Source organism: Dasypus novemcinctus, chromosome 13 (genome assembly GCF_030445035.2).
Source record: "Dasypus novemcinctus isolate mDasNov1 chromosome 13, mDasNov1.1.hap2, whole genome shotgun sequence".
Classification (NCBI taxonomy): domain Eukaryota; kingdom Metazoa; phylum Chordata; class Mammalia; order Cingulata; family Dasypodidae; genus Dasypus; species Dasypus novemcinctus.
The window spans coordinates 25420349-25441691 of NC_080685.1; the positions used below are offsets into that span (position 1 = coordinate 25420349).

General features: G+C 43.8%; 2 protein-coding genes across 3 annotated transcripts in view; one reads left to right on the forward strand and one right to left on the reverse strand.

Annotated features, from left to right (window-relative positions):
• Nucleotides 1–75: 75 nt before the first annotated feature.
• Nucleotides 76–11457, reverse strand: VPS72 (vacuolar protein sorting 72 homolog). The gene is made up of 6 exons (XM_058275355.2): nucleotides 11252–11457; nucleotides 7523–7675; nucleotides 7240–7354; nucleotides 4399–4575; nucleotides 1022–1166; nucleotides 76–657 (listed from the first exon to the last, which is right to left on the reverse strand). Exons 1-6 carry the CDS (start codon nucleotides 11366–11368, stop codon nucleotides 270–272), a joined length of 1095 nt encoding a protein of 364 aa, XP_058131338.1. The 5' UTR covers nucleotides 11369–11457; the 3' UTR covers nucleotides 76–269.
• Nucleotides 11458–13794: 2337 nt separating this feature from the next.
• PIP5K1A (phosphatidylinositol-4-phosphate 5-kinase type 1 alpha) overlaps nucleotides 13795–21343 on the forward strand; it is a 53158-nt gene continuing 45609 nt past the window's right edge. The window contains exon 1 of one of the 2 annotated variants that reach the window (XM_058275356.1): nucleotides 13795–15316. In XM_058275356.1, the coding sequence (XP_058131339.1) occupies nucleotides 15235–15316 (82 nt within the window). In that variant the 5' untranslated portion in view covers nucleotides 13795–15234. The remainder of the gene's footprint in view (nucleotides 15317–21343) is intronic. The other variant, XM_071207427.1, reaches the window with a different exon arrangement.

The following is a 21343-nucleotide window of genomic DNA, read 5'->3' on the forward strand; positions in this document are numbered from 1 at the left end:
TATCAAGACCCATATATACTCAGGCATTCACAAACAAGTATTTCTTGTTCCCAACCCTATAGTAGACACAAGACAAAAGGGATCTTTCTATTTTATTAGACTAAAAAAACACAAAACCAGCAGGAACTAGATGGAAAGATGGGAAAAGAAATACAGAAGAGTTGTTGGGCAATGATTAGAGATGACAGAGGGGAAAGCATGGAAGAAGAGGGAACATCAAGAGCCCCAAATCAGGGCAGGAAAGAGGTTTCTAAGGACTAGACATTTCTTCATTTGATGATGATTTTCTGGCGCAAGGCTCGGGGCCCAGGGCCAGGGAGGGGCTCAGGAGGTGGTGGGCCAGGGCCCAAGGCTGAGGCAGTGGGCGGCAGTCCATGGGCAGTGATATACTTCTTGTAGGCCTCACGGATGATCTTGAAGGCTCGAGCAGTGGCATATGGTATGTCTGTAACAGGGTCCCGGTACAGAGCTGGGCGATGGGTCACAGGGCAGACCTCCCGAACAGGGACCTTTGGGGGCCGCCCTTGGGGGAACCATTCCTCAAATGTTGCATCATCACTAAAAGTGATGAAGGTACGTGAGCAGCGAGCAGGAGGAATGACCGGTCCAGTCCCAGCATGAGGAGTTAATGTAGATGCCGTGGGAGCAGGATCAAGTCTGAGGGCAAAACACAGAGAAAAACATAAAGAGCTGAAGAGAGAAGACAACATATGCAGAAAGAAAGAGATTAAAGAGGTGAGGAAAGAAAAAAAGGAGGTATAATGATAGGGAACAGTCTGAGAATCTATAAACTGATAAGACAGGGGAAAGGAAAGCTGAGTTAGAGGGGAAAACAGTAGAGAGAGGTAGAAGTGAGAGGTTAAAAGAGAAAGAAACAAGTTGAAACAAGAAAGGAACCTGAAAGATATCCAAGTGTAAGGGAGAGCTGTATGAGGAAAAAAGTGAAATGAGGCCGAGAGGACACAAGCTGAATATGGAAAGGAGAAACTTCCCTTCTTTTGTCCCCTGGAAATTTACTCACCCTTCCACATCGACATTCTCTTCCTTGGGGACTGCCTCCCCAACAAGTGGCACCGTCACAGAATGATAGGTGATTATGGGCCCAGGGCACTTCCGCTTCTTATGAACCTGCTTCTTTTTGTCAGCCTCGAGTCTCTCATAAGTCTCTTCAGGGTCAAAAGAAAGGAATGGTCAGATTCCCCTCTGCCCATCCCCAGTTCTTTCCCATAATTTCTCAATTATCTTCCTGGCCATCTAGTCAGTATCTTCTTGAGTCAACTATGGAAAGCCCCCAAGACCTTTGAGCACCTCCTATTATGTAAGTTTTCTGCTTGATACTTGATATACCTTCCCTACTCCTTAATTCTCAAATATACTAGGTTCCTCACCCACTAAGAGCTGTAGGATCTCTTATGATGAACCTGTTCATTTCTCCACACTGATACTGGAATCTTTTCTACAACAGCCCTGTCAACTCACTCCAAGGCAGCTCATTACATCTTTAGGCATCTTTATTCATTACAGAGTTTTCACCTATTTTGAAATATATTTCCTAATGACAGTTTTACCTTTTAAGGCAATAGAGGACACAAGTCTGATCTGTCTTCTTCATGATAGTCCTTTTGATACTTGAAATTAGTGTCCAGGTCTCTACTGAGTACTCTTTAGGTTGATGACAACACTCATTTCTTTGAACCACTCCTTATACAACAGGGTTTTGAGTTTGCTCCCCTCTTTTTGCCATCACTGTAACCAGCACACACTTTTATTACTGTACTTATCACTGTCTATGGCAGAGGTTGCAAGCTGGTGACCCATTTATGTGTTTTGTTTGACCTGAACAATGTTTTAAAGAAAAATCTGAACTAGTTGCTGTCACTTAAAAATCAGGAAACTGCGTTTAAATATGGAGATTCAATTTCCTCTTGAAAAATAAAATCTGGCAACCCTGGGTCTACATTCTCACCTATCAACAACTGGCTGTGCCTGAGACGTGCTCCTCTTTTTAGACACTCCTCTCCAATTCACCACAGTCCCTGTGGCTGACTGCGTTATCGACGTGACCGGCCTGGGCTCTGTGACAGTGCTGCTCTGCAATTTGCTGCCAGTATATGTCTCCTCTTTAAGGGCAGTGACTGCAACTCATATTACCTATTATCAGAGTCATGCCGTGTTCTCACACATTACAGGCATTCAAGAAATAACTGTTAACGAATAATTAGATCAAAATATTCCTAGCCCCTTTCCTCTGAATGAAAACCACATTGCTGTGCCCTTAAATGTGGGCAAGAGTCTGTGTGTGTGAACACAATCCTTTAGATAAAGTCTGACCAGAAGAGTCCTTCTGTAAACGCTTCCAGTGATTTAACCTCTTTTGTACTTTAATCCTGGTAGGTAATGTTGCTTTCTCTCTCCTGATCCAACCTCCAACTTCTCCCCTTCTCGGGAGGAAACGCCCCAGTACCTTCTGGAACTCTGGCTCTATAATCAGCAAACTCACCTATGTCCTCCAGCTCCTCACTCAGCATTCCTTCCACAACTTGAGTTACCTGAAACTTGACTACCAGCTGAGGCCACCACTCTCCTCACTGCCCTCTGGTGGAGAATGCTCCATTTTCTTACATGTCACACAGGATATGCCTGTGTCCTACCGAGCTCCACCCTGCAGCTTTCAGATCACTCCTTCTCCATTCTCTTCTGCGACCTCTGCCAACAGTCCACCTTACCCTGTTACCAGTCTAGGCTCCTGTCACGGTCACTTCCTTGCTCGCTGAAGGCTTTGGCACTGGTTTCCACTCTTCCTTGACACTCCAACTCCCATCATTTTAGGTTACCCTGGTTACTTCCAAGTGCATGTGGGCAGCCCCTTCGACACCCCTTCCCCATAGTCTCTTTACCACCTCATCTCTAACAACCTTCTCATCCGCTACACTTCAGTAGTTACTCCATTCTATTACAGCTACAGCCTAGACCTTTCCATTGCCTTAAAGTGCCCCAGCTCAAAATATTAAAATCATTCAGTCCAGGCTCTGATCACAACATCCTATCTTTCTGGTCTGTGTTTGCTGCACTCTTCTCGATTCCCCTGTGTTCTCCTATTTTTCCATACCCTTAGTACAGTGTTCCACATTCTCCCTATCCATCACTCCCCTCCAGCCTTTTTTAATCCAGCACAGATTCCTCAATCTATCATTTCCATCATTGTCTTGACAATAATCTAAACTCCCTTGCCCAGATCTGGATTGCTGAGTGCTAATGGGAAAAAATGACTTGTACCATTATAAATTCATGGTCACAAACTTCAACAGGTCCCCTAACACTGCCGGATAATCCTAGCTCAACAACTATTTCAAACACGCTTCACTCTCTTAAACTTCCAACCCCACCCCTAACATTTGACAGGTGATTATGTCTTCTTCCCAATAGAGGAGAAACACTGTGATGTCCTGTTCTGGATTTACAAAGCTACAACTACAAGCATTCACCCTTTCTCCCTTCTCTCCTCTTATCTTAGGTCAATTCTAACTCCCACTCCTGCCTCCCACTTTCTCTAAACCTATATTAATCATTATCCATTCTTCTGTCTTCAATCTCTTGAAGTTCCTTCTCACCAAAGACACTTAAAATTAAAAACAACAACAACAATAAAAACGCACACAAAAAACCGAACTCTACATTGACCCCAGGTCCTTCTACAGCTTCTATACCCTGTCCTACCTTCACACCTCCTCAACCCACTTCAATAGGGCATGGTCCACAAAAAGTGTACCTAAAGTTCAGCTCCGACCTTCATGTCACCAAAACCAACAGACACTCCTCGGGTTCTCCTGCTAATCAGCATCCTGGCAGCATTCTAACTTACTTTTTTGAAACACTCTCTTTCCTCAGCATCCTTAACAAAAGCTCTCCTGGATTTCTTCAACTCACTGGCTACTCCTCCATGGTTGTATATCCAATAGCACATAAGTGGAAGAGAATTTCAAGAATAATTTTTACTTATCATAGCGATTTATCATCAGAAAGGACTAACCACTGAATTTCCAATTCTCATGACTATCATTAAAAGCAAGCGATTATCATCCCATTTTGAGAACAAGATAAACAGGATGCAAGTAGTTTAAGTAATCTGCTTACAGTCTTATGGCAAGTGAACAGCAAAACCAGGATTTGAATTTAATTTCATACAACTTTTAATACCAAAATGGCTCAATACAGCTTGTTCTACAAACACCTCACAACTACCCGGTCCCTTGCTCCCAATTGCCCTCTCTCTTCACTTCTATCTCCTGATTCCCTGGTATCAAATCTCCCTCTCTCCAGTTCTTCTGGTCTTCCAGGTTTTACAGCTTTTCTCATGCTCCTTTGCCCTACCACCCACTGTTCCTGCAACAGACTGACCCAGTGAACGTAGATTGAGCTCCTCTGTGATCTTGGCCTCCCTGAGCAGCTCCTCCTGGGTCAGTGGTCGCTCACAGTGGGGCCCCTTTCGCCGTCGTGACTGGCCCTGTCTCTCCTGGACCCGAAGGAATGTTTGTCGTGTATGCTCAGCTGTAGACTGACGCATGGATTTCCGACCTGCCAAGAGTCAGACAGGAAGAAATCTATGAACTCATGACCACTCCCTTAATATATTTTTTAATTTAAAAAATATCTTTTTGGAAATGATTTCAAACTTACCAAAAGTTGCAAGAAGAGTAAAAAGAACAACCATATACACTTTACCCAGATCACTTACTGTTAACATTTTGCCCCATTAACTTTCTATGTATTTTTTTTTCTGAACCATCTGAAGGTTAAGCTATATAAATCATAGTCCTTTACCTCTAAAATGTCAGTGTGTATATCCTAAGGATAAAAGTATTTCTTATATAACCGTACTAAGTAAATTTCAGTAAATTTAACACTGTTACAATACTTTAATTGGTCATAAGTATTTCAATTTTGTCTACTGGCACACTAATATCCATTTTACTTTCTCCAGTATAGGATCTAGTCTAGAATCAAATATTGCATTTAGTTATTACATCTCTTTAGTCTCCTTTAATCAGAAAGTTTCTAAGCCTTTGTCTTTTATGACACTGACTCATAACCACCTCCTTTAAAGGAAGCCTACTTACTGTATTTGCAGTCCCTTGCCCCCTTTATAACAAGTCAAGAGGCTTTCCCTCGATAAACTTTACACCAAAGTTTTTTTTTGTCTTAAGATTTATTTACTTATTCTCCCCTTCCCCCCCATTGTTTTGTACTTGCTCTCTTCTCTGTGTGTTCTCTCTGTCTGCCTGTCTTCCCTCCTGGGGCACCGGGAACCGATCCTTGGACCTTTTGGAGCAGGAGAGAGGCGCTCAATCTCCTGTGCTACCTCAACTCCCCAGTCTGCTGCATCTCCCATTGTCTCTCCACTGTTTTTCTTCTTGCTGAGTCATCTTGCTGCGCCACCTCTCCGTGAGGGCCAGCATTCCACATGGGCTAGCTTTCTGCTTGGGACAGGTCACTGCATGGGCAGCTTACCTTTTACCAAGAAGCCCTGGGAATTGAACCCTGGACCTCCCACATGGTAGATGGAGTCCAGTCGCTTAAGCCACATCCATTTCCCTAAAAGTTAGGTTAGTTATACTATTGGAAGGGAATGGATGAACAGATCTTTCAAATATAATTTTTACTAGCCTGCAAATACTTTATTTTTTCCCTCAATAACAAAATATTTATCTTCCTGTCACTTGCCTGAACTAATATTAAAAATTAGTTACCTGGGAAGTGGTTGTGGCTCAACTGATAGAGCATCTGCCTACCATAAGGAGGGTCCAGGGTTTGATACCCAGGGCCTCCTGACCTGTGTGGTAAGCTTGCCCATGCGCTGTGCTGCTGCATGCAAGGAGAGCTGTGCCACGCAGGGCTGTCCCCGTGAAGAGGTGCCCCACACGCAAGGAGTAAGCCCCGCAAGGAGAACTGCCCTGTGAGAAAACAGCACAGCCCGCCCAGGAGTGGCGCTGCACACACCGAGAGCTGACACAGAAAGGTGATGCAACAACAAAAAAAAGCAACACAGTTTCCTGGTGCTAAATGACAAGAATGCAAGAAGACACAGAAGAACACACAGCAAATGGACACAGAGAGCAGACAACAGGGTGGAGGGGGAAGGAGAAATAAATAAAATAAATCTTAAAAAAAAAAAAAAAAAAGATGATGATAATGGCAATTGACACTTGGTCTTGGCTTTGGGATTGCCAAGGGGCTCCATGGGCCCAGGGCTGCTACGTCTTCAGACTTAAAAAAAATAATAAAAATAATTAGTAATCTTTGTTTTTTTTAAGGAAGGACCAGAGGTTAACCCAGGACCTTGTACATGGGAAGCAGGCACTCAACCACTGAGCTACAAGTGCTCCCCAATGAGTAAACTTCAATTTGTGAAGAACATTCCAGAAATTAACTGAGTTGCAAAAGGAAACTAGTTTGAGATAAACAAGTAGGTAAGTTTTTTTTTAAATCTCAGTGGGTAACTGGAAATTGGCTAATTTGTGCCTTTATGCATACCTTTGGGATATATATATGTATATATATATTTTTTTAATATGTAGTTTCCACTTTTTTTTTAAATGTATTTCTCTCCTCTTCCCCCTCAGTTGTCTGCTCTCTGTGTCCATTTGCTGTATGTTCTTCTGTGACCACTTTTATCCCTATCAGCGGCACTGGGAAGCTGTGTCTCTTTTTTTTTTTCCTTGCGTCATCTTGTGTCAGCTCTCCGTGCGTGCAGCACCATTCCTGGGCAGGCTGCACTTTCTCTCACGCTGGGTGGCTCTCCTTATGGGGTACACTTCTTGTGCATGGGGCTCCCCTACACGGGGGACACCTCTGTGTGGCACGGTACTCCCTGTGCGCATCAGCACTGCGCATGGGCCAGCTCCACATGGGTCAAGGAGGCCTGGAGTTTGAACTGCGGACCTCCCATGTGGTAGGCGGATGCCTTATCCATTGGGCCAATCCACTTCCATATATTTTTTCACTTCACAAATGAAGCTGTAAATCCTCTAGGAAAACTCTCTACTTTATAATGATACTAAACACTCAATAAAAGGTTTTGCATTCTAGGGATGCGGAGGAAATTCTGTAATTTCAGTAGTGATAGTTATCGGATCCTAGGTCCCCCTATCACCTGTCCTCTAGTGTTGATAAGATTACCTTATCCCAAAGTTAGTCTATGGGAAGACAGGTTACCTCACATCCCCAAACATCCCTACTCACTGTCAGAGCCATCATCTTGTAGTTCCAGTGGTAGCAGTGCTTTCTCTTCTCGGGCCTTCTGAGAGCTACTGGCTGGGGTGCTGACCTTTCGAGGCCTCAAGCTTTTGAGAGGCTCCTAGGAATAGATTGGAATCAAATACCAAGGAACAGACAGATAGAGAGGAGGATAAGGATCTTAAGAAGAGAAAATTAGCATTGTAGAAAATGATACTGGTGTGGGGAGTACTGGGACCCGATCAAGGGGAGAACAGGAATTGATGAGGTCCAAGAAAACCAGGATTACCTTATAGGCCTTGGTGACCACTCGGCGCTTCCTTCTTGGCTCTTCTGCTTCTCCATCACTGGATGGTTCATCCCCTTCATCAATGTCAAAGTCAGAGTCCACTTCATCTTCTGTGTCTGACTGGTCCCCTTGATACTCATCATCTCCTGATTCCTGAGGGCACAGGGAGATGAGGGCTGGCAGTGGAATCACCAATGCCCTACCACAGGCAGAACCTAAGCTCTTCATTTTACTGCTAAGGGCTGCCCAAAACAGCTCTGGAAAGAAGCCTTCCCAGCTGATGGCCTTTGGCTCCAGTAACACCCCTTCCCAACAATAATTGATTGCCCTTTATCTGGTGCATGTGGTCACCTGTGTTAAGTGCTAGGCCACAAAGGTTTGGTCTCTACCTTGGTGGGGGGGCAGGGAGGAAGAGGTCACAATCTAGGGGAGAACAGGGTTTAATTATAAAAGGAAAAGTTTTAATACAAGGCAACATAAAGTACCAAATGGCAAAAAAAAGTTACAGTTCAGCAGAAGGCACACTTGCTCTGTGCCAGTGGCATGGGAAGGTCTAACTTTGGACTTCAATCCTTTAGACTGGGATTGGCACACTTTTTTCTGGAAAGGGCCAGACAGAAACAAGTGGCAGGCTGGATTTGGTCTGCAGGCCACCTTTTGCTGAAACCTGCTCTAGACTCTAAAGGATGAAGAAGACTTCAGCCATGGGTTAAAACACTGGAAGTCTTTAGACAGCTAAGAGCACAGAAAAAAATCACAGGCAGATGGAAGAACAGGAAGAAAGGTACAGAAGTAAGAATGAGTACAGCATGTTTATAGAATAAAGGTTTCGACCTAAGCAAAGCAGAGGGCTTGTCCCTGATAAGAAGCCTTCCTAGCTGACTGCCTTTGGCTCCAGCACAGCCTCCTTCCAACATTAATTGATTACATTTCAGTACCAAAAGATTTGAAAAGGAGGCTGCAGTCAGTCCATAGTAAGGGTTCTCAACCTTTTTTTGTTGCACAGACCCCCACAGACCCCTTTGCCAGTCAGGTGAAAACCACGGACCCCTTACTAAGTCCACACTATACTATATATGATTTAATAAATACATCACAGCTGCGCCAACAAGTGCCCACAAGAATGTTTAAAATTTCAATTCAAGCTGACAGAAACCTTGTTAAGAACACCTAGTCTATGGAGAAGCTAATAAACCCATGACTTGTCCCAACACTAATTAACAGTAAATTAGTAGTTTTAATAGTTATTGAGAGAAATATGTCTCAGTCCTTAGGTGTGTTGTGACAGTGCAAGAGTTGGATACTACAATGGGTAACAAGGGGCCACTGAAGATGGGGGAGGGGAAAACTGGACAAAGGGGTGTTTCAGAAATCTCTGGTGGTGGATAGATGAACTGGAGCAGAGTCTGAAGTACAGCCTTGAGGTGATGCAGGTTAGGGCTAGAATGGCGGCACAGTGGAAAAGAACAGCACTTTGGGAGGAAGACTCTACCCAGCTGGGCAGCACCTCAAACATATGGCTCTCTTTTCAATCAATGATGCAGACTAATGGGCTAATCTTGGTGTACATGCTGCCAAAGCAAGCAAACAACAGACGGCTGACACTTTAAGCCAGCCTGAGTTCAATCCTGTACGATGACCCTCATTTCCGCCCAAGTGATATTTGTGAAAGACAGCCTGGGAACATACTAATCCCCTGAGCTCTAACCTGGTATTAAGTCATATCACTAGCTTACTACTCATTAGCTTAATATTCAATGACATGCTTTCACTAAATTATGGGTTTATTACCACTCCTTTGGCTTTTATTTGAGGATTCTTAATAGACATGATTAGACAGGGAATGTTTTTATATCACTTACAAAACCCCTGTTACTTTATATATTTTATTAAAAAAAAAATCAGGGTTTGGCTGCCAGGAAGCACACAGCTAAATTTAATATCAATTGCAATTACCATTTTAGCATAGGCTCCTGGTACAATTACTTCTCATCTATTTTTACTGTTCTTACTTTTTGTTTATGGTGTAAGCCTTCTTAAATCCTTTTTGGAAGCATGACAGGTACATATTAAATAACTACTCATAAAATGACAGGAATAGGAAATTGGGGAGGGGGAACTGGCCTGAGAACTGGGATGAGACAGTTCTATTTTAAACTAGTTGGTTAAGGGTGTGTAAGTAACAATTCCCAATCAGTCACCAAGTACTGTAGATTCTAGTTCTTTAATTTGTCTTGAATTCTCCTGTCCAAGTTTCTCCACTTCCTCTGCCACAACCTCAATTCAGGCCACAGTCATCTCTTGCCTAATCTGGTCTCCCTGCTTTCTAACCTTTACCCCTGCCAACCTTCTCCTTGCAGAGTGATCTTTTTAAAGTATAAATTTGGTCTTGGAATCTTGATGAACCTTCTCCATCCTCTGGATGAAGAGCAAAATCCCTTAACATGGCTCACAAAGTCCTACATGATCTGGCCCTTCCCTCCTCCCTCTAGCCTTACCAATCTTTATTCTCCTATTCTCCGGACAATGACTTGCAGATTCCAGGCCAGACCAGGATCTCAGTGCCCTCACACACTCTACTCCATGCTCTCTGAGGACTAACTGTTCCCTCTGCCTTGCTCCCACCCCTACTGCTCTCCTTCCAGTCAAGAGTCACTTTTCAAACTGTCCTCAGCTTAGACATCATACCCCCTGGGATGTCTACCCCAAAAAACAACTCTGGCTTCCACCTGATACCATAGCATTCTATACTTACCTCTTAATTCAGTGCTTATCACACAGTATTCTAACTGTTAACCCAACTAGTTCCCCCACTGACATATTCAATATGTAAGGACAGGGCAGTGTGTTTAATACTGTTTCCCTAGAGCTTGTTACAGTGCTTGGTATGCTCTATGCGCTCAGCACTTAATTAATGGATAGAGTCAGTCAAAAAAGTTTAACAGAGTACCAACTCAGTCCAGCCACCAGACTAGCCAACCTCACTGCCACTTCTAACTTCATGGAGCTTACAATCTAATAGGAAAATGTTAATATGTAAGCAAACCAAATCTAATTACAAATTAAGATATGTTCTATGAAGGAAAAAAGGGGGACACTTCTATGACAGTCAAGGAAGGGTTATCTAAGGAGATATTGAGACTTTAAAGCTGAAAAGGGACTGGGCTAAAGCCTTCTAGTTTTGAAGGAGGTTCCTTTCTAAACCTGAAGTTGACTAACGAGCACATATCGAGTGACGACAAGTGCCTTGCATGTGCTAGACTCGGAAGTGGGGTGAGAGATGCAACTAGAGGTATACCCTTGGGAAGCCAATGTGGCTCAAGGGACTGAGCTCCCGCCTACCACATGGGAGGTCCTGGGTTAGGTTCCAGGTGCCTCCTAAAGAGAAGACTAGCAAACATACAGAGAGCAGACAGTGAGCGCAAACAACCGGGGGTGGGGGGGAGGAGGGATAAATAAAATAAATCTTAAAAAATAAAGAGGTACACGCTTGGTTTCTGCCATATCTGGGGTCTCCCTCTGAGAGCATTTCCATCTCTGACCCACCAACCCTGTCCAGGGCTATCTCTTCTAAGACTCCACGGTATCCCTTTGACTTCCCCACCCCGTCTCGAGTTTCAGCTTCCAGGGCTTCTCTCTATCCCCCAATCCCTTCTGTATCCGGGGTTACTCCCTTCAGAACGCCACTCTTCGCTTCCTCCCCTCCCTCTTCCTGGGCCCAGCTCTTGCCTCTGTGAAACCCCCATAAGTCGTCTGGTAGAACTCATCTTCCTCCTCTGCCTCCAAGAGCCCAGAAAGCCGATTCCCGGCGGTCTTCCGGGGGGCCCGGCCCCCCGCCAAACTCATATTGCCCACCGAGACTGCGCCGCGACCAGCATCCTCTCAACCAGATCAGTACTCGGAGCTCGACGCTCGACACCACTACCTGCGGGTGGCTGCGAGCGGCGGAAGCGGAGCGTCTACAGCCAGAAGCAGTAGAGCGTCGAGGGGCCCCCTAGCCCCGCCCCTAGGCCTAGATTTACTCTTCCGCTCCTCCCACTCGCAAGCAGAAACTCCACGCCTCCTGGACTGGTCCGCGCCCTGCCCGGTATCATAAGTCCTGAATTTGGGAGATAAATCAGTTATCTTTTAGAAGAAGTCAATTCCCTCCTGCTCCAGTCCGTTTTCCACTTGTCCGCCAGTAGGAACCTTTCTAAAAATCCAGACGTGTCTTTGTCACGCTCCTGCTCAAAAACATTTAAAGGCTCCCCATCATCATTAAAGTGCCAACAAGAGCCAGAATAGTATTGTGGTTAAGAGCACAGCTTTAGAGCCAGTCAGACTTGAGTTAGAATTTTAGCTAAGTTCTGCTGTGTGACCTTTGGCAGATTGCTTTACCTCTCTGAATTTCTCATCTTCTAGATGAAAAACACCTTAAATAACCTATTACACCTATTAAGGCTGTGCTGTTGTGAAAATTAAGGGATAATCCGTGTAAACGGATTAGTACAATGTTTAGTAGGCATGCAGTACATTTTTGTAGGTCACAACTACTGTTAACATAATATTCAAGATCCTTCATGATTTAGCTTTCTCCTGTCTCACCTCCTGCCACATTACCACATTCATCCTATTCCAGCATCACTCCCCTAACACCCAATTCTCTGGTATGCCTCCACGCTTTTCCTTCTCCTTAGATCCCTTGCCTTTCTTGTCTACCTGGCAAAAATCTCATTCTGAAATGACAGTGAAGTCTTCCCGCATACCCATCCCTCTCTTCCGAGGCACAGTTCCCATAATCATGGGGATCATGCCTTCCAGATTCTCTGAAATATTTCTAATTTCAAGTAATCTGTGGTTTTATCAAGACTGTGTCAACTTTTGTTCCCATTTTTTATTCTGAAAATATGGTCACTCGTACATACTCTATGATAGTACCTATTACATGTTATTGTAATGATTCATGTATCTGTCTCCCTCATTATTAAGTAATCTTGGACTTTTTCTTCATTTGTGTATATCACGAACTCTCCACAATGTCTGGGACATAGTTGGGACTAACTAATATTCCTTGAATGAATTAATGAATAACAAATTGAGTGACTATGGCTTCCATCTTCTACTCTTGCTTCCTTTGCTTTTGCCAGTCCCCTGCCTCTCCATTCTAACCTTAGGAACTGTTCTAAATCACTAAGGAAGCTTTTCTAAAGCCCTGCATGTGTGTGTATGAGTGTGTGTGCATGCACGTGCTCACATTTGTATGTGCATGTGTCTCCCTGACCCTATTTTGAGGTCACCAGATTGCCCCCCCTTCCCAGAGTATGTATTGGTGAACTCCCTTTTCCACTTCCTTGGGGGCACCCAGCCAACTTGTCCTGCACTGCCCCTGCTTCCACACCCTGCCACGTCACTCCAGTTCTGCTATGCCAGGAATGTTACTAGGAAAGAGTGGCTCCATGACTCAGAAAGCACCCTGAGAATGGAGTGGGAGTGAGGACAGAGACAAGGTTTAGAGGGAAAAGATGAGAGACACCTGCTTCTTAAACATCCCTAGCCCCACTTCTTGAATTTTGCCTTCATTAATTCATATATTGATATATCTGTGCCAAGTACTATTCTAGATGTTTGAGAAATGAGAAAGATGTAGTCTTTGCCCTGAAGTGTTCACAGTCTCACAATGGAGACAAAAAGATAGACTGATGTAACACAAGGTGGTGGATGTGACAGTAACTTTTTTTTTTGGTACACAAAGGAAAAACAAAGATTCCTAAGGAGTACAAAAGAAGGATCTCTTCTTTCAAGGGGGCTGAAATAAAATTCACTCTTTCATCCAAGTGACATTAGCTTCTAGGGAGAAGATCCTTCTATTTGACCTACTGCCTTGATCAGTCAGGGCTGTGTTGGTCTATTATCAATTTTTAAATCAGAAACAGCTTTACTTCTACATCAGATGATAGCTAAAGTAATTCAGGAAATGGTAGCAATCCCATGCTCTAAATGGAAACAAGGATAATTTAGTCAACAAATATTTATTGAACACCTGCTATGAATCAAATCACTTGCTAGGCAGTGTGCTCCTATCCTGTCTAATCCCTATACTGTTTATTTGGGAAGGGGGGTTATTGTTATAGGTAATCAAAAAATACTTCAATGTTATACAATTCCACTGCTGTGGAATTAGGAGTGACAGTTCAATCATATGAGGTTTTTCTACCTTCAGGACCTAAAGGAGGAAAAATAATCCAGCAGGTGGCAGCAGGAAAACAATTATCTAGGATCTTGGTGGGGGAGGCAGATGTAAATGCGTGGGGGATAGGCTACGGACTTTCAGGTCCTAGATACCCTTTCGAGAATTCAGAAGACATCAGGATAGAGGATAACGCGGCCATCTTGAGGGTCTAAAACCTGGATATTTCCTTATCTCTTCGTTTATTCATTCTACAAATAATTATTGAGTCTCTACTACGTAGTCACAGGGAGGAGCTGGAGCTACAAGAGTGAACCAAACACAGTCCCTACTCTTCAGCAGCTTACAATCTGTTCTAAGACGTCCAGAACCTCCAGGGTACTTTGATAAAATGGGTAGGGTTAGTAACGAAGACTAGATGATGGGGATTGAAATGGGGGAATTTCTCAAAGCCCTTTGGAGCATAGAAAATCGCGAAGTGGAGGCTAAAGGTTTGAATCGCGCCATGATTGTAATATAGTCAACTGCTTTCTGTGGCTTTTTTTTTTTTTAACAGGTCTCCATTTCACTCATTTATTAAGTATTTGCTGAACTCCGTCACTGTGCCCAGCATTGTCTGAGGCAAACAAAACGGAGATGTATGTAGAATGTCATTAAGAAATCAAGGCACGCACGCACGATAAATAATAAACAAGGCGGTAACGCCGGAAAGGGACCGGGAAGGATTTTTGGTGGCATGTGATGTTTTGTGATAGTCTACTATTTTAACGTCTCTGACTTGGCACCAGCGTTTCTCTACAGAAGTCTCCCATGGACAGTGAATTCGCGAGGACTGTCTTCACCATTCGCATCCAAAGTTTAGGGAATGCAATCCACACCTCGCAAAGGAGGAACCTAACTTGCCCCACCGAGCCACCGTAGGTGCAGCGAGCCGATCGAAGTGCGCATGTCTTCTATTCGTGGATTCGTTGGGCGCTAGGAACGCGCTTCATATGATCGGTAACAGACTCTCGATTGGCTCTGCTCCTCTCAGGGCCGCGCCCCCTGTCCCATCAAGACGGCTGGAATTCTGAGAACCTGAAAAGGCGCATGCGCAGTCCCGGGATTTCCCTGGACACCCGAGTGGAGCTGTGAGGCTGGGAGGCTAACAGGCTGTGGGGAGAGGGGGAGGGGGGTAATTGGTTCCGCCGGCTTTGTTACACCTCCTTATTCCTTTAGGGTTGGTTCGGGCTGAACGTGGGGTCCGGGCAGCTGGCTTGAGTCTATTCTCTTCTGAAAGTGGAGAGTAGCCCCTTTGGAAAGCGGTTCGAGTTGCCAAGGGCGTGCGATACGGGAGCTCTCCCCCCGAGCCACCGAATGGTGCGGCCCTGAGCTAGTCCGGGAGCAGGCTAGACGCGTTTGAGGGAGGCCCCGGGGGGGAGGGGGGACGGGGAGGTGGCCCGCAAAACGCGGGTTCTGTGAAGAGACGTGGGGAAGGTTAGACTTTGAGAAGAGGAAGAGCGGATTGAAAGTGAGCAAGGGCGCTGAGGGGGAGGGGGCTGCCAAGATGGCGATGGCCTCCTCTGGACCGTCGACGACCGCGCTTTCATCCGTGGATACCGGAGTGCCTCCCTGCACCTTATCCTCAGGTAAGCAGGGCGAAGCGTGGGGAGGGGGCTGGTGACGGCTGCGCGACGGGAGGAAGAGCGAGATCCGGAGGGCACCTGTAGCTGCCGGTGTCCGAGGGGTTGCCGGCTGGAGGACAGAGTCCTGGGCTTTGAAATAGCAGGGATTTCTGGGCCGATAGGGAGTCTTGAGGAAAGGATGGGTTTGATGGAAAAAGGAGAAGCTGTTGAAAACGTTGTCTGTCTTCGAGGAGACCGGGCTGAGGACTTGGAAGAAGAGGGCCAGGAACGGATGGATAGTGTATGTGGGGGGTAGGAAGGAAACCGAAGGGAGGAGAAAAACTAAAGTAACTGGAAGCCTAAGTGGAGAGGAATTAGTGTGAGGCCGGTTGAATCGAAGTTGATTGCGAGGCTAATTGGATAAACAATGTGGAAGACAAGTCATGGAACTTAAAAGGTATTGAAGAATTATGGGACACTTTAGATTCCTGGGGACTTAGAGAATCGTGAAGTTTGTTGGGTGGGAGGTATTGGACCCGTCCTTTTCCCCAGATGCCCCTTATGCGTCATTCTTTCTCACTCCCCCTAGTCCCCCTTTACACAAACACATTGACATTTTCTCAAACGTTATCCTTCGGTGACTCTCATCACTAGGCTGTACAACTTTGGGAAGGTATGGGACTTTTTAAAGAGCGCTTGAGAAGTGTGGAATATTAAGGTCAAAAGGCCCTAAAACAAAACAAAACAAAAAAAACTTAAAAAGAGACGAAGAAGATGAATTAGAGCCGAACTGAAATAGAGGCTGAGGAAAGTGATGTTGGGAATTAGGCCTGAGAAGGAAAGATTGGGGGGGTGGGCTCTAAATGCTGTGGAGGGATATTGCCTAAAAGGATATGGCCTGGAAGAATACTTAGTATGTATGAGGAAATTGAAGCTTGGAGAATGGAGTCAGGAAATATAGAAAGCTTAAAATAGTTAGAAATTAATGAAGATTGAGGGAGAATTGAGGAGCCCAGGAGAAAAGCAACAGGCTGTGTGTAGGAGGGAAAATGGGGAGGGGTGGGGGAGAGAAGGCAGGGAGGTTTGAGTCAGAAACTGTTTTAGGGGTTCCATCAGAAATGTATAATGTCCCACACTTACAATTGCCTCTGCATTGTGAACAGGAGAGACTTGACAGATGTTGGATGCTTTACTTGAGATGTTGACATTTCTTTAGGCCTGGTATTGCATCCTTGCCATTTTGAATTGGCTGAAGAGAGGGTACCACCTTTCACATGCTAGCTCAGATGAGTGAGCTTCCTACTATCTAGTTACAAGTATTTTCTTCATAAGTTGCAGTTTTATTTATATACTTCTATTTTTAGTGTGTGAAGAGGTGATTTTTTGGCCTTTCCTGTACAAGCTTTAGAGAGTCAGAACAACTCACATTGCACTCTAAACTTGAAGAAGGATAAAATAAAAGTAACAGGTTTTTAAATATAGCAGCTTCTTAATTTGAACCTCCTTCCTTATCGTAATCTGGAGAAAAGAATGGTCATTTGTGGTCCTTAAGCAGACTTACTATCAAGTCAGGTATTCTGTTAGAAACCAGGTTAATCTTAAGAACCATGTGTTTATATTCCAAAATCTATTTCAGCCTCTCTCAGAGGTTTTGACTAGGTGGACCAGGTTTAGGACAAGGAAATAGTCCTTTGTAACTTAATTGATACATCTTCCTCCCCTTCATTCTGTCCTAATACTTAATATAGTCCTGATGCCATTTTTTTTTTAGACATCACTCTTTGATATTTTTGTAGATTTTATGTTTTCTGACAGATCCTAGGGCCATCAGTTAATACTACAGAACATATTGTGTTTCCTAATGTGTTTTACCAGAAAGTCAACTATTAGGTTTCAGTGATTCTCTTATTTTCATATGTGAATTCAAGGTGTAGGCGGCGGACTTGGCCCAGTGTTTAGGGCGTCTGCCTACCACATGGGAGGTCTGCGGTTCAAACCCGGGGCCTCTTTGACCCGTGTGGAGCTGGCCCATGCGCAGTGCTGATGAGCGCAAGGAGTGCCCTGCCACGCAGGGGTGTCCCCCGCGTAGGGGAGCCCCACGTGCAAGAAGTGCACCCTGTAAGGAGAGCCGCCCAGCGAGAAAGAAAGTGCAGCCTGCCCAAGAATGGTGCAGCACATGGAGAGCTGACACAAGATGACAAACAAAAAGAAATACAGATTCCCGTGCCTCTGACAACAACAGAAGCGGACAAAGAACCCGCAGCAAATAGACACAGAGAACAGACAACCGGGGTGGGGGGGAAAGGGGAGAGAAATAAATAAATAAATCTTTAAAAAATATATATATATATAAAAGTTTTTTTAAAAAAAAGGTGTAAACATGTCGAAGTTAAAAATAAATACCTTTAAATTCCTTTTCTTCATTTTTATTTCTTAACACACTGTCTCTTGGCCTTAGTGAATTTAATTTAGTAAGATTTTTCCTTTCAAGGATATGTTTTTGAAGAGGACATGGTGTTTGATTGTTTAAAAAGGGTTTTTACCCTAATGTAAACTATGAACTGTAACTAATAGTACATTTATAAAAATATTCTTTCATTAATTGAACAAAGGTACCACACTCATGCAAGATGTTAATAATGAGGGGACAGTACATGGGAAATCTGCATGATTTTTCTGTAAATCTACAACTTCCCTAGGAAATAGATTTTATATTAAAAAGGAAAAAAGGGCTTTGTGATTAGAGGAGAGTGCTTTTCTATCTGGAAGGTACCAAGGGAATAAGGAGGTTGGCAGGAATAAGAGATGGCTCATGATTTCCTAAATTGTTGAAGATTAGAAGGCTAGCCTTGTAGAGAAACCCTAGGTGTGTGTGTATGTTTGTGTGTTTTAATCATCCTAAAACCAATTTATTGTTCTTAGATGTTTAGTTGAACATTTAAGTTTTGAAGAAACTCAGAAATTCTAAAGTCAAGGTTCTCTGGCAGTGTTAAAAATAGGTATGGGGGAGTGGATGTAGCTCAAGCAGTCGAGCTCCCACTTCCTACATGGGAGGTCCCTGTTTGGTTCCCCATTTCTCCTGAAAAAACAAAAACAAAACAACAAGCAAAACAAACGATAACACCAATTCAGGGAAGCTGATGTGGCTCAGTGATTGAGTGCTGGCTTCCCACATAGGTCTTGGGTTCAATCCCCAGTCCCAGTACCTAAAAAAAATTAAAATAGATGTAGGGGAGTGGGTGTACTCAGTGGTTGAGCATCTGCTTCGCATGTCCAAGGTCCCAGATTCAATCCCTGCTACCTCCTTAAAAAAAAAAAGATGTAAGAATGTCAGAGTTCATGTGACATGTTGACTGCCAGAGTTTCAGAGAATCTACTCATAACCTTTAGGGCCTCAGAATCGTTGGGATTCAAATTAGAAAGAGCGGTTATTTAGAAGAGTTGTTCTCTGCCAGTATTAAACCCTTGTCTAGATTGTTTTACCATTAAGCCAGACTTGGTCTTTTATGCTACTGATAAGTGAAGCACAGAGGATAGAGCAAATCATAAGCTCTAAGAGATGTTTAACATCTTTTACCATTGGAGTAATGACTATTTGGGGGAGGCTGTTATAAAGGATTAACAGTTTACAGCATCCACCATCATATGCTAATTCTTACATTTTGGTTCCTAATAAAACGTGATGTAGTTTGCAAGTAGTCCGCTTTTTGGTGTATGTAAAGGACATTTATTTCTTCCCTTCCCTTCTCCCCAATCCTCATTATTTGGACAGTGGCACCACTTAATAAACTCAACTGTAATGAGACTCTGTTGACAGTGTGGCTATCTGTTATATCAGTGTTGACGGCCTCTTTTCCTATCTCTAGTTTAATTTCCTATAGTCCATCAAAAACTTGCAATTTAGCCATTGAGCTCCCCTTTTGCTAACATGAAGAGAGTAAAGAGTTTCTGATTTGGAGACTTGATTTGAAGTTAGTGGAGGGGTTAGTTATAATGCTAAAATGAACATTGCTCATGCATGATAAAATCATGTGTGACTCCTCTAATTAAAAACGCTTGAAACCTTAAATGGTCAAGAACTGTAGCTCTTTCTGTTTTAGACTAGAACATTTCTGAAATTGCCACCTTTCACCTATATGATTTTATTATGAGCACAAACGATTTGGTGGTAATTTTACAGCCTCTTTCCTGACATTTTTTCCCCCCTTAACTGCTGATTGAGATACCAGAGGATACGGGTTTGAGGCGTTTTTTCTTGGGACCTTTACAGTTGAACCAGCCTCATCAGTTGATCATTCTGGTTACTTTGTTCTTCCCAGCATTACCCCACCAGTAAATGGAGCTGTAATTTAACTCTGCGTGGTAGGGGTTCATGTTGAGGAATTTTTGTCTTTTTTTTTTGTATACTGTATAAATCATTTCTAGGTTGATCTCTTTCCCTTCAGTTCTCCTACCTAGTGAAAATAAGTGTTGCTTCAACCACTTTGCTGGACCAAGAAAGTGAAATTTGGAAATGTAAAGGTAGAACAGAATGTTATATAGTCAGAATCTTACCAGATTTCATTTGGTTAGTATTTTAGAAGTGAGAGTGTTTGCTTTTTCCACAGCGAGGTTTGGCCCCTCTTGTCTTTTGTTCCTTGAGAGGAGTCTTTTTTTTTAATTAAGATTGATTTTATTTTATTTATTTCTCTCCCCTTCCCTCCATTGTCTGTTCTCTGTGTCCATTCACTGTGTGTTCTTCTGTGTCCGCTTGCGTTATCAGGCGGCACTGGGAATCTGCGTCTCTTTTTTGTTGCGTCATCTTGCTGTGTCAGCTCTCTGTATGTGGTGCCACTCCTGGGTGGGCTGTGCTTTCTTCGGGCGGAGCGGCTCTCCTTGCCGGGCACATACCTTGTGCATGGGGAACCCATATGCGGGGGCACCCCTGCGTGGCACAGCACTATTTGCGCAGGCAGCATTGCATGTGGGCCAGCTCACGACACTGGTCAGGAGGCCCTGAGGGTCGAACCTTGGACCCTCCATGTGGTAGATGGATGCTTTATCAGTTGAGCCAAGTCTGCTTCCCCCTTTGGGGGATTCTGTCAAAAACTGTTAATGGTTTGACATCAGAATGTCATTGTTTTTTATTAACCATTTATTTTTGCCATGGCTGCTTAAACCTAGCGTCAAGTATAATTAAATAGTCTTATTGTTATCCAGTGTTACTAATTGCTAATGTGTACTTTGAATATCAAAATAGTATATTTTGCTTGTTAGTTTCTGTGGGCTCTTCTCTGCTAACGTAGAACTCTTCTGGTTTATACCATTGTTCAAATATGCACGGATCTAATAGCTATTAAATATTTTATTAGACTGTTTTTCTTTGATAATATAACGGAAACTAGTTTGTGAAGGTGAACAACAGTGATAACACTGGGCCAGGGGCAGAACCAGGGAGAGGGAAGGTTATTATTTTACCCTTTAAGCTGGGTATTTTCTTTCCTAGAACTTTGGGGTATTCTTTTTTTTTTCTATAAGATTTTATTTATCCCCTGTCTCATTGTTTGCATTGCTGTCTGCTCATCTCCTCTTTAGGAGGCAGTGGGAACCGAACCCAGGGCCTTCCATGTAAAAGAGAGGTGCTCAATTACCCAAGCCACCGCAGCTCCCTGTTTGTTGTGTCTCTCATTGTCTTTTCTCTTTGTGTCTCTTTTGTTGTATCATCTTGTTATGCTAGCTCGCTGTGCCTGCCCGCCATGCCAGCTCGCCTTCTCTAGGAGGCACCGGCAATTGAAACCGGGACCTCACATGTGGTAGGCGGAAGCTCAATGACTTGATCCACATCCACTTCCCTTTTTTTTTTTTAAAGATATGTTTTTTTATTTACTTTATTTTTCTTTATTTATGCTCCCCTTCTTCCAGATGGTTCGCCTGTCTTTGCCTTCTCTGGGAGGCACCAGGAACCAAACCCAGAGTCTCGCACATGAGAGGGGAGTGAGTGCCCAAGGAACTGAACCACATCTGCTGGGCTGGGGTATTCTTACTTGGCATAAAGAAAGCAACAAGAAGACT